Below are 13551 nucleotides of genomic sequence, written 5' to 3' on the forward strand. Positions count from 1 at the left end.
CGAAAGATCATAACTTCTTTACTTCTTGACCATTTTCTGTGATTAAGGTATCAAACAAAGGAGCAGATATTGAACTTTTTAGTCATGTGATTTTCTTTTTGAAATTCAGATACCACCCGCCAAATGAGTTTTTGGCATCCTTTCTTCAAATTGTTTTTGCTCACTCATGCGTGAATGAGGAATAATCTAAGTAATTTAGATGAACGGGGAGATTATAAGTTTCACAGTGGTAGGTCATTTGTGTATTGTATTTGTGATAAATCATCCATAAATCTCGGTTTCGTTTTTTGTGGGACGCACTGTATATATATAAACTCCTCAAATAAAGTCAAATGAAATCTGGCTGTGATCGATAATCCCTCCTCGGTTTTAGTGAATATTAATGTGTTATTAATATCAATGAATAGATCATTTAATTTTTTACATGATATGATAATGTCGGGCAATGTCAAATTCAAAAGAGTATTGAAAGTCACTGTTTTTTCCGCGGTGATGAGTGAGTTTCTCAGCGGTTTCTTTTGTTTTCATGCACCTTAATATCAACATTAACATGGAATCAAACACATCTGCACAAGCACGTACATAGTAAACAATCATGCATGTGTACTTCAAACCAAGACTTAAACCTTGTTATCTCACAGAACCATCACTACAAAAACTACATTCAAGTCTTGATTTGAATGGTTTTTCATCTCTATTGACACAGACAAAAGAATCATGTTCTTTATTGACCGTTCATGACCATTTCCACTCGTTTTGCAGCTTTTCAATTCAGACATCTTATACTTTTGAATCCTGCTTTTTTGTGATAGCATGATCATACCAAGCATGGTATACATGTAATTTTAAAGAGAATTAAATGATCTTTTGAATGGTATCAAATATGCATTGTGTAAGCTCGGGAGTTTGGAGAAAGTAATGGCCAAACTCAGATTTCCAAACTTTTCCAAACTTTTTTGAGGGGTTTATATATATATATATATGTATATATATATATATATATATATATATATATATATATATATATATATATATATATATATTCAGGCGTAAATAATTCAAGCATTGATGCAAGAAGTCAATTCCAAGTATCTCTTTTATTTGGGCTAGCTTTCGGCCAGTAGGGCCTTCATCGGGCTTATTATACATTGAAACAAACAAAATAGAACAAAACCATACAAATAAAATCATAATCAACCCCCTCTGTTGTTTTTTTTTATCTTAGTGTTATTATTCTGTTCTGTATCCCTTATTTTACTTTGTTGGTATTACGATTTTATTTGTATGGTTTGTTCTATTTTGTTTGTTTCAATGCATTATAGGCCTGATGAAGGCCCTACTGGCCGAAAGCTATCCCAATAAAAGAGATACTTCGCTCCGCCGTCCTTGTATGTCATGTATGTAGGGATTCTATAACATTCATTAATAAAATATTAGCAATACATCATGCTCACAGCTCTTTTTAATTTGTGAAATTGTTCACTGTATCGATTATTGATAAGAATTATAATAAAATGCTGTTCTTGTATAGCGAATATCACATTATATCTAAACATGGCTTTGTGCTTCCGAAGGACTTGGGTATTATTACTCCGGCCTTCGCTTGGCGATTGTAATTCTTTAACGGCGCAGACGCATTGGAGCTACCAGGGGCCTGTTGCATAAAACGTTTGTCATAAAAAACACTGGAAAAAAAGTTTATTATGCAACAGGCTCCAGGTATGCACTATGTACTGGTACTCGATATCTTGTATGCTAACGGTATATTGTCGGTGAGATTATTGTTATATGAATTACCAATTCTACATAATGATTGCGATGAAACCCTGAATTCATATCTTGTAGTATAATCCAGCCTTCTTTGTCTTTTACTTGGGAGAGTATGTAAACGTATATTTAACAAGGATTTACATTTAATTTCTAAAAGAAAGATATGATGACTTGTGTATTATATAGTTTGAACTTTTACACGAAAGATATGATTTGTATATAATATATATATGTGTATATATTGAACTTTGTATTTTGCATTAATATGTCTTATTTATTGAAGAAAACCTTCAATAACAAGCTTTGCTTTTCAGAAGGTTTCTATTTCATTTCATAATGTTATATCATTTTTTTTGCCTCTATTAGAGGATTTATTAACATCAAAATCAGGGGTTACACAATAAGTCACATTCAAATCAAAGGTTACACAATCATAAATCATGAAAAATATAAGTATTATTACAATAATTACAAAGTCATATCTACGTTACATAGGTTTTCTTACATGAATCGTAACAAGCTCTTGGGCAGTTCATCTCTTTTTTTGGTCTTTTTACTAGCAATGTTGTACATTTCTATCCGTTTTTTAATTTCTTTTATAAATACATGTTTCAAAACAAAATTTCTTTTTTCAATTCCTGATTTGTTTCTATCCAAAATAACTTTATATATTGACCAAAAAGTAACTGCTTGATGTTTACTTCCACTTTTACATTGTAAACTTCTCGCAAAATAATTTTGATATATTTGAAAAAGGATTTATTTACTTCACAGTCAATAAAAGCATGTATAATATCTTCTTTAACCTTGCATGTTGGACACAAATTATCTGTTGCAAAATTCCATTTGAACAGGTTACTTCTTACTGGTAAGAGATTATATAATAACTTAAGATTGAACTCTCGTAATTTATTTTCTCTAACTTGAATAAGATTATTTTTAAATACATTTGCCCAATTTACATTAATATCAAGTTTGTTCTCCCAATGTAAACAGCATTTATTGGTGAAAGTATTTTTTGAGGGAAACAGGTTATATATAGTATTACTACTCAGATCACTGATGCATTTCAAACTTTTTCCAATCATTACCTGGGGAGCAATAAAACCATGAGGTCGGATAGTGATACCACTATTATCGCTCAAACTAATTATCCAAATTGCTGGTATTGCCTTTTTTAATTTTGTATAGTCGAAAATAACAGTATTTTTACTTCTTTTTATATCGATCTTTCTCTGAATGTTTTCCATTGGTATGTAACCATTTCTCCCAGTAATATCTGTTAAGTAAACTATACCACTTCTATACCTGTCTTTATAAAATAAAGACTGGTTATCAAATATTATATGTTTATTATGCCAAAGTATTTGATTTCGAATGTTATATCATATTTTGCTTTACTTTGTAACCCTGTTGAAATTTTGGAATGAAATAAATTCGTTATCAATCAATCAATCAATTCGAATCATTTTCATTCTCTTTAATACCCAAAGGAAAGCAAACTATTAATTCACCAAATTGTTTCATTTACGAATATAGATTTTGAACAAATTTTAATTGCTGAATGCAGTAACATTTGAGGAATACCCATATTGACCATGATGGTAACACCACACACACTCTAATCATCTCGTTATTGCAATTACCAATTTCTAATTTAACTCTATGCACCGGGCGCATCCTTTCATCCACTTTAATATCTAGTTTCCATGACCACAACGATATCATTCTATTTCGTTGGTCTATCAATTATCGCGATCAGCTCAATGAGACGGTCCATTAACACTTCACATTTTTATCGGTTGGCTCCTGGTGGAGCACGGATTGTAGAAAGACGATAAAGCCCCAGTCACATACAGATCCCGGACCATCCCGGATCTGATCCGGGGGAGATCCGTGTTTGCGCCTTGGGCATCTTTGGAAGTACGTGGTGGTCCATTTTGGTCCTTGAACGTCAGTCCGTCAAAAACATCCTGTGTCATCCGTAGACTGGCGGGTAGACAATCAGCCGTGTAGCTGCCGGGTTGTTGCCGTGTTGGTCCGTGTGGCTGCCTGAAGTATCTTTCGCAGTCCTTGTTCTTTTATTCACACCAATTTTATACAACGCTGTTTACTTTATGAATCATTCAGCAGTTGATAAACAGTTAACATAAACATGCTTAATTCATTTTATATTGAATATTCAAAACTAAATTTGTTTAAGATTTCAAGCACTTTCAACATGTGTAGAAATCGTAAACTGCGCTGTATATGAAAAAAAACGGTGTTTTTACTGGATAGGGAAGTTTGGATTTTTTTTTTTTTTTTTTGGGGGGGGTCACTCAGAAAACGATGAGAGGATGAGAAAAAGAATGATGAAATGAAAAAAACCCAGCTCATTTATATTAGCAGATTTTTATTTGCCGGGATGGTCAATATAGCTGCCGTATTGATGCGTATAGACAACGTGCTCTGCCAGCATGGTCCCAGTAGATCCTTGTGAAGATGCGGTGTTCAGTAATTCCCGACCTTTCGTTGGAGAACGCGAACGCTTATTTGCGACGGTAGTTGATTTTGGAAGAGATTTTTAGGCCCGTCGTCATGGTCGTAAAACTCTGTCCTGTAATGCAAATTGTGTGACATGAGATTATTTTTTTTTCATTTCGCATCTGGAATGGAAACATTCAATCTGCGTTTCGTGCGCAAAATTCTGGTTGCTACTATGGTAACAGCGATATATCCGATTTAGGACGACTTTCCAAAGCCAGATTTGGTTCCTCACAGAGCTCGAGAGGCCGCCCGGGGGTCCACTTCTATTGAAGAGTGGATACCAGGCGCGACCACGAGTAAAAAGGGAAAGAGTGGGCAAGTATGTTACGTATAGGCCTACATGTATGTAACGTTATAAGGGTGTCAAAACGATGTTTGAATACTGAAAAGGAGTAAATGTTTTCAATGCTTGTAGGGTTTCACAAGCTAAATACTTCTTAAGAGATGCATTTTCCTAATCTGGAAAAGCCTTGCTTCCCTTGTTTAGGGTGCTTTTCAAAACCGCATGGTCGTGTCTGATATCCACTCATCAATGGAAGTGGTCCCCCCGGGAATTCGAATCTAATCCCCATTTCTTGGGAAAGTAAAACTCAATGCCCAATACATTGTGTGCTAGAGGCATATCGTTTGTTTAGGACTAAAGAAAAGGAAAAACCCCGCAAATTCGCCTGGTACGTATTATACATGCTGTGTACATAATCAAAGAATGCGAAATGGTTTCGGCTGGAGAGGTGATATGACTTATGGAATCAAATGCCAGAGATCCACCAATAATCCACATTAATAATAATAATAATAATGCTCAATTCTTGTATAGCGCATCACACATAGCATAGCATGTCCATATGCGCTTAAAGAAGAAATAGTGAAAGGTAAGAATAAAGTAAATGCAATGAATTAAATGCAATATCGATTCGATGGACTGTAATGATCTATATCTAAGCCTTAATTCAATAACTTTTTCCTCACTCAATGTACTCGATTTGTTTGAAAAACCACTTTCTTATTCATGTCATAATCTATTGTAGGTCCTGCATTTCGAATATCTCCAGTCATCAGTCGTAATGTACATGCATGTATGGTGCGGGTGTCGCGGGAAAGAATTTTGCACACGAAAAGCAGTTATGTAGGGCCTGTAACCCCCCTGTAACACAAAGCTTAGCATTGATTGTAGAGCGGTTTTCTACGTTTGATTCTATTAACTAATGTACAATCAATCTTAAAAATCTAGTGTGTGATTAAGCGTTAATTTTTGTGTTAGGGGACCCAAAATTAGCGTCTGTGAGGATTGCGAAAGGTGGTAATTACCGCTCATCGACGCTTAATCCGGGGCGAAATAATCCTAGAAATTTCATATTGCCCTCCAACATGTCCAAAGTGGAGTAACTCCTTCTGGACTCCCGAGTAACTCCACTTCGGCTGTTAGTATGAAAGTGGCGTTTAAAGAGGGTTGTTTCATACAGTTGTTGGTAACTAAGAGCATGGAGGTATGGTGGTTTACATAGATATCGCGAAACTGTGTGGAACATGTATGTGTGAGAGAGAGTGTGTGTGTGGGGGGGGGAAGACCATGCAAAAAAGGTCACTGTACACAATATTAAAAGAAAACGGAAAAAACAACCCCTTTCTCCCCCTCTCTCTCTCTTCGAGCAAAATGAGAACGAAGATCGCACCCTAAATAATGTGCCACATACAACACAGGCAGCACCGTGCAATGCCACGCCCGAAATAAAAATCACAAAAATGCACCTCAGGTTACACGGGCCTAACTACAACTGGCAGTCAAAACATATTCATTCGAAGCCAACCCATAGCTCAATTCTTAAATTTGATATTGCTGATTGACAAAAATGATTGACTATGACTGACAATCTAACACTGATTCTAGGGAGGGTACCTACTGAACTTATTTTTTCTCATTTTCTCGAAGAGAGAGAGAGAAGGGGGGGGGGGGCAAAGGGGGACTATCCATTTCGCATTTGTTATTTAATTTTATTATTACTGCACTGGGCTATTTAACTCAAAGCACGGGGTGGGGCTGTCCGACCCTCTGTCAATCTCAAGGTCCGATGAACTTGTAAATTCTTACCTTGAATCTCATGGTTTGATATTATAAAAGAAAGATGAATGTTCGTTTTTGTTTATCCATTTTTTAGGATAATTATTTTAGGATAATTTCGTAACTGCAACCTAACCAAATAGAAAAAAAATACATGAGAAGTGAGCAGTAATGAAAAAATAAATTATCCCAAAATGTTTGATAAATCAGTATGAATTTATCATTATGTGCATATCAAATTTGCATGGATTATTGATGGAAAATTTGATACTTAGTAAAATGAATTACCTTTTATCCTTATATTTTGTACATTCTTATTGTAGTGTAAATCATTGCCTTTAAACTTTGCTCAGTTTATCTCAGAACAGCATAGACATGATGGACCAACTCCAACACCGATTGCTGAGCAAGATTTATAAAGAGCTATAAGCATACGTACTAATTCGCAGATACCACCATAAGTATGTCTGATATGGCCAAATGTGGTATCAAAATGTGTGCAAACTTTGAAAGCAAGAATACACATTTTCGAGTAGCAGTGATTCAATTAAGATTACAGTTGAAACAACTACTAATGAATAAATACAACATCTATTTTAATTCATCAGTTTCTGCATCTATTTAGCCATGGACCTATCAGCGTAGGAGATGAATATCCCAAGCAATATGTATTTGACATTGTTTTGGTTTGAGTTATTTTTAAGATCCAAGAGTCTATTTTCTATTCTATTCAAACAGAATATGAAGCTCAAAGTACTGGTGTTACTCCTCTTAATCCAACAAGCAACAGGTAATAATTTATTGGTTTCAAATAATTCCTGAAATTGAAATAGTGTACCCTACATACATTGGTAACTGCACATTTCGGTAAAAGAACGCTGTAATCAAAATGTCCCTTTAGAACCTTACCTATAGCAAACGGGATCTTCTGTCAACACTTACGCAGATAAACGTGGAGCGTTGTGGCCCAGTGGATTAGTCTCCGGACTTTGAAACAGAGGGTCGTGGGTTCAAATCCCAGCCATGACGTACTTTCCTTCAGCAAGAAACTCATCCACTGTGCGCTGCACTCGACCCAGGTGATGTCATTGGTTACCGGCAGGAAGTAATTCCTAAAAAAGCTGTGTGCGCCTTAATCGGTTGCATAGCTTAGCCGGGGCAATGACAATAGCAGTGCCTTTTTAACACGCCATGAGCACCGAAAGGTGGACCTGTGCGCTATATAAGTAGGCACCATTATTATTATTGTTAAACACAATTCTCCCTGCACATTTGGAAGAGTATAAAATAATGTAAGTGTGATCGCTAACATGAATAACAACTCTTTTTTTAAAAATATGTTGTGACATCAATGAAAATAGAGAACGATGAGTGGCGTCATAACATTCACCAATGTTCCCGATAGCCACCCTTTCTTTCTGAAAGCTTGGTAATGCCAAAAAATGTCTCTGCCGGGAATCGAACCCGGGCCTTAGCTTAGAACTCCGCGCCGGAGCCTAATCACAGAGACGGATAAGTGGATAGGGCAAACCCCATTCAATTAACGGATAGAGAAACAGATTTTCAACTTCACCAATTATTTCTCTTGTCGGTTGTAGATGTTATTTTGCAAATATTAAGAACAAAAGTGGTAATACAGAAAGTGCAACAAGCAACATGTGTTCTTACGTTGGATATGTGCGAAAACAAGCTACATCTAATGGGGGATACAATACTCGGTATCTATACCTGCTCATTGGAAGGGGTTGGAGTATAAAACGCTGGGAACACGAGTTACCTTTTATAACAATAAGAATCAAAGAAAGTATCGAAAGACAGTTTTAGAAATATTGGGAAAAAAAGTTGCGAGAATTTGATTGTTGACATCTCTTGCGATGTGGACATCCTCACGCATTGACAATGCGACCAATATAAGTGATGTCACATTGATTGTGCAATTACTTTTCTGTACATTTGACTTAAATTACCGCTTTTGTCAAGTCAATGCACACATGAGGTGCCTTTTTTATAGGATGACATGTTATAGGGGTTGCAAAAAAAATTTATCATGGTCAAAGAGTTTGTGCTGTGATGAGAATGAGTACATAAAGATGGTCCGCGGAGTACATTTTCAGTGTTGAAATGGAAGAGTTATTATTCTGTGATCCTGGTAGCATATGCAAGGGAGAGACCTTAAGCATTGGTGATTTTGAGTTACTTTTCTCATAACTTTGTCCTTGTTTGTCCTAATTCGAACTGTCATCAATCCCATTCTTTCAATTCATGTTTTCATAAAAGAAAACGTGATCCAAGGATTTCATTCTCTTTCAATTATAACTAGAAGGTTGAATCAAGCTACTACTAACACATATTAGAATACAGGTAGAAAGGACAGTCTGAGAATATAATGGCAAAGACCCCATTAAGATAGGACAGATTTTGAATATTCATTTATCGTATTTCAATTTCAAAAGACATTTGAATTTAAAATCTACACAGAATTAATCAAATATTTCTGGACTTGCCATCTTGCCATCTTATTTATATATTTTAAAATATATGAATAAAATATATATTTTAAAACATCTTTCTCGTATCTTCTTCATGTTCTTTTTGTCATTTGCTCTTTACATCGGTTTGTTTATTCGTGATGTTCTTTTTTTCTTACACTATCCCATTTCCCCACTGAAATAACTTCTTGTTATCTGGCTCTGACTCTTTCTCTCGCTGTGATTAATGTAACAGGTGTATCGGGTGGAAGTACGTGCGAAACCATACCCCAAAGTGCGTGCCCGTACACGATGTCCACGCGTACAGGGAGTTTGATGCAGTTCGTTCCAAAGCATTTAACACGTGACCACCCTGATTACGACGCCATGGTGCCAAAAGACGCAAGGAACAAAATAAAACTCTACTGCGCACACCCAGGTATGTTTATGTATTGATCAAGCCAGCGAAACAGGAAACTCGGCTGCCATGATTAAATTCGAAAAACATCAATGTCATGGATATTTCATCAAAACTGGATAAGAACGAAGTTATCGAATTTTAAAGTTTATCAATATTTTGCGAAAACAGTTATATGCACATCGTCATGAATATTCATTAGGTGGGCCGAGGATGTCACATCCCCACTTTCCTTTTCCTATGCTTTTACATGAAATCATAAACGTTTCATTTTTTTCATAAATGTGAAAATGATGTACCACCATTATAATGAAATAAGTTGCGGCAATAAATAAATAATGCACTTAATCAGTTGTCGATCCAGTTGTTTTACTAATTGGTAGAAAAAAATGAATAAACCTAATTTCACATAATAAAATACAAAAGAACCAGTGGGGATGTGACATCATCAGGCCATCTAATGAATATTCATAAAGACATGTCTAGAACTGTTTCACCGGAAAAAGCAAATCGTTAAAATTCAATAACTTTTTATTTGTTGTCCGATTTTGATAAAATTTTCAGCAGTTTACTTTGTGAATTCTATTCTATTTATTGAGATAAAAATATTTCCAGCCTGGACCATCCCTTTAACTTTAGCATCCAATGGTAACTTGCATGGAATCCTTGATTTTGATTGGCTGTTGGTCAGCGTTACCATTGGATGGTCAAATTACCTTTGATGCAACGGGGCCTAGGTCGGAGTTCTGTTTCCATGGTGTGACTGCAATATATTCTTTTTCTTTGTCCTCCTCCGCCTTCTCCGTCTGTAACTGCGATTTCTCCTAACCTATTTTAACTTCATTTGTGTACTTGCTTGTATCCCGTGTGTGGCAGATACGCTATGACAACAGCGTAACCCTCTTACAACCACCAACGCCCACCAACATTCAAATCAACGCACATTTTAACCCCCCAAATGTACGCATATATAGGCCTACACATTAATCATGGATCATGCTAAAATGTTTACAGCAAAAGAAATAGCTAACAGATACTAACACTAAATGATATGCTCAGTTCCATTCCTCATGCATATGTTTTTTTTATTTTCATTATTTATGTATTGCGCTTTTACCTCAAATGGTCAAAAGTGCTTACATAAACAAAAGAATGCAGTTTACAACCCCCCCCCCTTTTAGAGAAAATCTGAGAGGTCAATATATTTTTCTCTAATTACTGCTGTATTATAATCTCATTTCCAAAATTTTGATTAAAATAATTTGATAAATCGCTGTGGAAAGAAAAACAAAGTAAACGCAGGAAAGCGGGAACTCCCATTTCCATATGCGACATGATTTATTTCCAATTCGTCTAATGCCAATTCTTCAGAAAGCTAACTCGTCTACTATCATTTGTCCACTATACACATGGTATAACTGCCATTTTGTCTAGTAACCAGTTGGTCTAATAGCCATTTAGTCCTTATAACATTTGGTCCAATTGGACTTGGTGTAAATTGTGCAAAATGAAATGGATATTAGACGGAATATGTATTATTTATTCATTAATTTATTCATTTCAGTTTTCTTTAAGCAGGGTAGCCCCTTCAGTTACGTGAACTGATTTACGTTATCCATCTTTTAAAATTCTTTCTCTTTCGGCGATCGATTCCTTCTTGTCTTGAAGATTGTTACTCGAACCCGTGTAACAACGGAGGAACGTGTACGGAAACTTTCGATGGGCATACCTGTTCATGCAATGCGGAATATGCGGGAATACATTGCGAGAATCCTAGTAAGTTATTTACCATTAAGTAAGTTATTTACCATTTCATCAAGACATGAAGGGTCAGTGATGGAGCCATATGTGTAATGTTATGATGTATTTATTTATAGCGGTCTTACAAAGACATTGTTTCACGGCACTTTGCACAATGACATGGAATATAAAAAAAGATAACAATACATTACAAAAATATTTATCAAAACGCAGAATTCGGATTTTTTTTGTATTGAATAGGCGTACTTTCAACATGTTCAAAGACGCACAAATTTCGGTTCAAAATCCAACATTTCCAAGATAGCTTCCATAATTTACGCCACTTGTAATCATTCAATCGCCACAAAATTAACGTAATTTTTCACTTATTACCAGTATGTCCTTCAGATTGGATATATGCGACCAGGAAATGCTTCAAGGTCGTTGATCCATCCGATTTAGTGGTGATGCAAGATGCTCTTGATTTCTGTAACAACATGGGTTTTGTGACCTTGGGCAATGGACAACAGGTCGAGCCCTCTTTGGTCTTCGTGGAGAACAGCAATGAGTACAACCTCCTGGACTCGTACGTGGATGGTACTTGGATGTGGATGAACTGTCGTAAAATTGGTGGAATAGTGTCGTGTTACAAGGACAGACATTTGACTTCAAGTGACTACCGAAGTAAGTTTAGCGATTTTTCTTTATCTAAGCTTTAATAGACAAATATTTTCAGATTGTTAAGATACCTATGGCTCCATTCATTGATCCTTAGGTGTATTCAGAGTTTCTGTACTACATGAACTTTAGTTTATATTTTATCTGAGGCTCATGATCACAGATGCTCGATTAAAGCTGTATATACTCGTAGGAATCAACGAAAAATAAACCGAAAAAATTAGCCTGTCATCCAAGTACTTGTCAGTGTCATCAACATGTGAAACAAAGGTTGCAGAGCGACAAGGAGGATGGGAGGGGTAAAAAGTGGGAACATTCATAAAAAAAGAGGATAATTTTCTCATATATATGGTCAGTGAGAGGGGAGATGTTACAGCAAACAAAAACAAAATAATCTTGTACGGCCTTATCTTATAGATTGGGATGCCGGTGAACCAAGCAACTTTCCTGCTGAAACGTGTGTGACATTGGAGATGACGAATGGAAAGATGCATGACTACGACTGCCCTTCCGTCGCAGCACACGTATGCCAAATAGTCATAGGCTAAACCATTATTTGGATCAATGAATACAGTTCAAGCTAAGAGAAATGCAATCTATGTGTAAACATGTCGCGGTACGTTTAGAGTCAAACAGAAGCTAATTTCATGTAACAGGAAATTATAATCTGAAAAAAAAATTATAAGATCTTTCGGTCACACGGTGTCAAATTCAAGGCCATATAGGGTCATTTTACAGTGAGTGGCCACACCCACTAACTGAATATAGATAAAGGAAAAAAAACATTATTGAACAAAAGAATACATGATGACGAAATCATAAATGAGTATTGAAAAGAGCTTTTTGAAATATGGATTACATGAAATCCTTGATTATGGTTAAAATATACTGGTAAATATCCTAGATAAAAAGAAAAATGTATTTGAGTACGGGTGTATCAGAAGTTCAAGGCATACGATACAGTCGATTTTAAGTAAGATTTTTGCATCATGTCAATGAGCATCACAAAGTTATCATGGTTTTCAAAAAAAAAATCATAAAAAATGGCTGCTGTTGCTTACTCATAGAACCATAAGGAAATTGTTTAAATGTACACTGTAAAACTGTGGTGTTAAAACTGACACGAATTGGTGTTAATAGAGGACCACACCCTGTGGTGTTAAAATAACACCCTAGAGATTGAACATAACACCAAAGAGTGTAAATGTAAACACCTATAGGTGTAAAACTAACACGACCAATTTAACACCGGTGTAAAATAACTGGTGTGGTCCTCTATGTACACCGGTTAGCACCACAGTTTTTGCTGTGTATTATTTGACCGTTGGAACAATAGTGAAGACATCAAAGTTGATTCTCATAGATGGAAATATGACCACTTTTATGGTATGGAAGTCAGTTTAGATGCCATTTTGGAAGCCAGCAATAGACAATTGCATACAATCGAAACTAATCCAAAAGTATCATTTGACCCTCGAAACTACAATGTACACACTAAAACCATATCTCCCAGGGAATGTGAATAATCTACATGTATCCATATGTAAGTGACATTTTAGACTCCACTTTTGGAAGCCATCTTGGAATTTGTACTTCCTGAATAATTGACTGCCCTTGTAACCCGTAATATTTGACACTTGAAATCACAATGTAGACACCAATTTCATATCTCTCAGGTGTATTTAAATAAACTATGTCCACTTGCAAGTAACAGTAGCCATCTCCATTTATGGATTTTATTTACATACTGGACCACTGACTGTCATTGTAATTTGCTCTAATTTAAAAAGAAGGTTGCGAGCGAGCAAAAATGTCGACATTCTTATTGCTAAAATAAAAAATTTTGTCTAAATATTAAGAAGATTGTATCATATTTCATTTAGTATGAA

General features: G+C 35.7%; 1 protein-coding gene across 1 annotated transcript; it reads left to right on the top strand.

The window, feature by feature from the left end:
• The first annotated feature begins 9084 nt into the window (after window positions 1-9084).
• LOC121421680 (neurocan core protein-like) lies at window positions 9085-12814 on the top strand. The gene is made up of 4 exons (XM_041616458.1): window positions 9085-9265; window positions 10913-11020; window positions 11381-11668; window positions 12080-12814. The coding sequence occupies exons 1-4, from the start codon at window positions 9139-9141 to the stop codon at window positions 12208-12210; spliced, it is 654 nt and encodes a 217-aa protein (XP_041472392.1). The 5' UTR covers window positions 9085-9138; the 3' UTR covers window positions 12211-12814.
• Window positions 12815-13551: the final 737 nt, after the last annotated feature.

This window comes from Lytechinus variegatus, chromosome 9 (genome assembly GCF_018143015.1).
Source record: "Lytechinus variegatus isolate NC3 chromosome 9, Lvar_3.0, whole genome shotgun sequence".
Taxonomy (NCBI): domain Eukaryota; kingdom Metazoa; phylum Echinodermata; class Echinoidea; order Temnopleuroida; family Toxopneustidae; genus Lytechinus; species Lytechinus variegatus.

What these genes read in the sequence shown, in the direction of transcription:
- LOC121421680 (XM_041616458.1), top strand. Translation starts at nt 9,139, where the DNA reads ATGTCCACGCGTACAGGGAGTTTGATGCAGTTCGTTCCAAAGCATTTA. An exon ending in AATACATTGCGAGAATCCTA is followed by an intron (nt 11,021 to 11,380) that starts GTAAGTTATTTA and finishes ACTTATTACCAG; the next exon opens with TATGTCCTTCAGATTGGATA. An exon ending in GACTTCAAGTGACTACCGAA is followed by an intron (nt 11,669 to 12,079) that starts GTAAGTTTAGCG and finishes CTTATCTTATAG; the next exon opens with ATTGGGATGCCGGTGAACCA.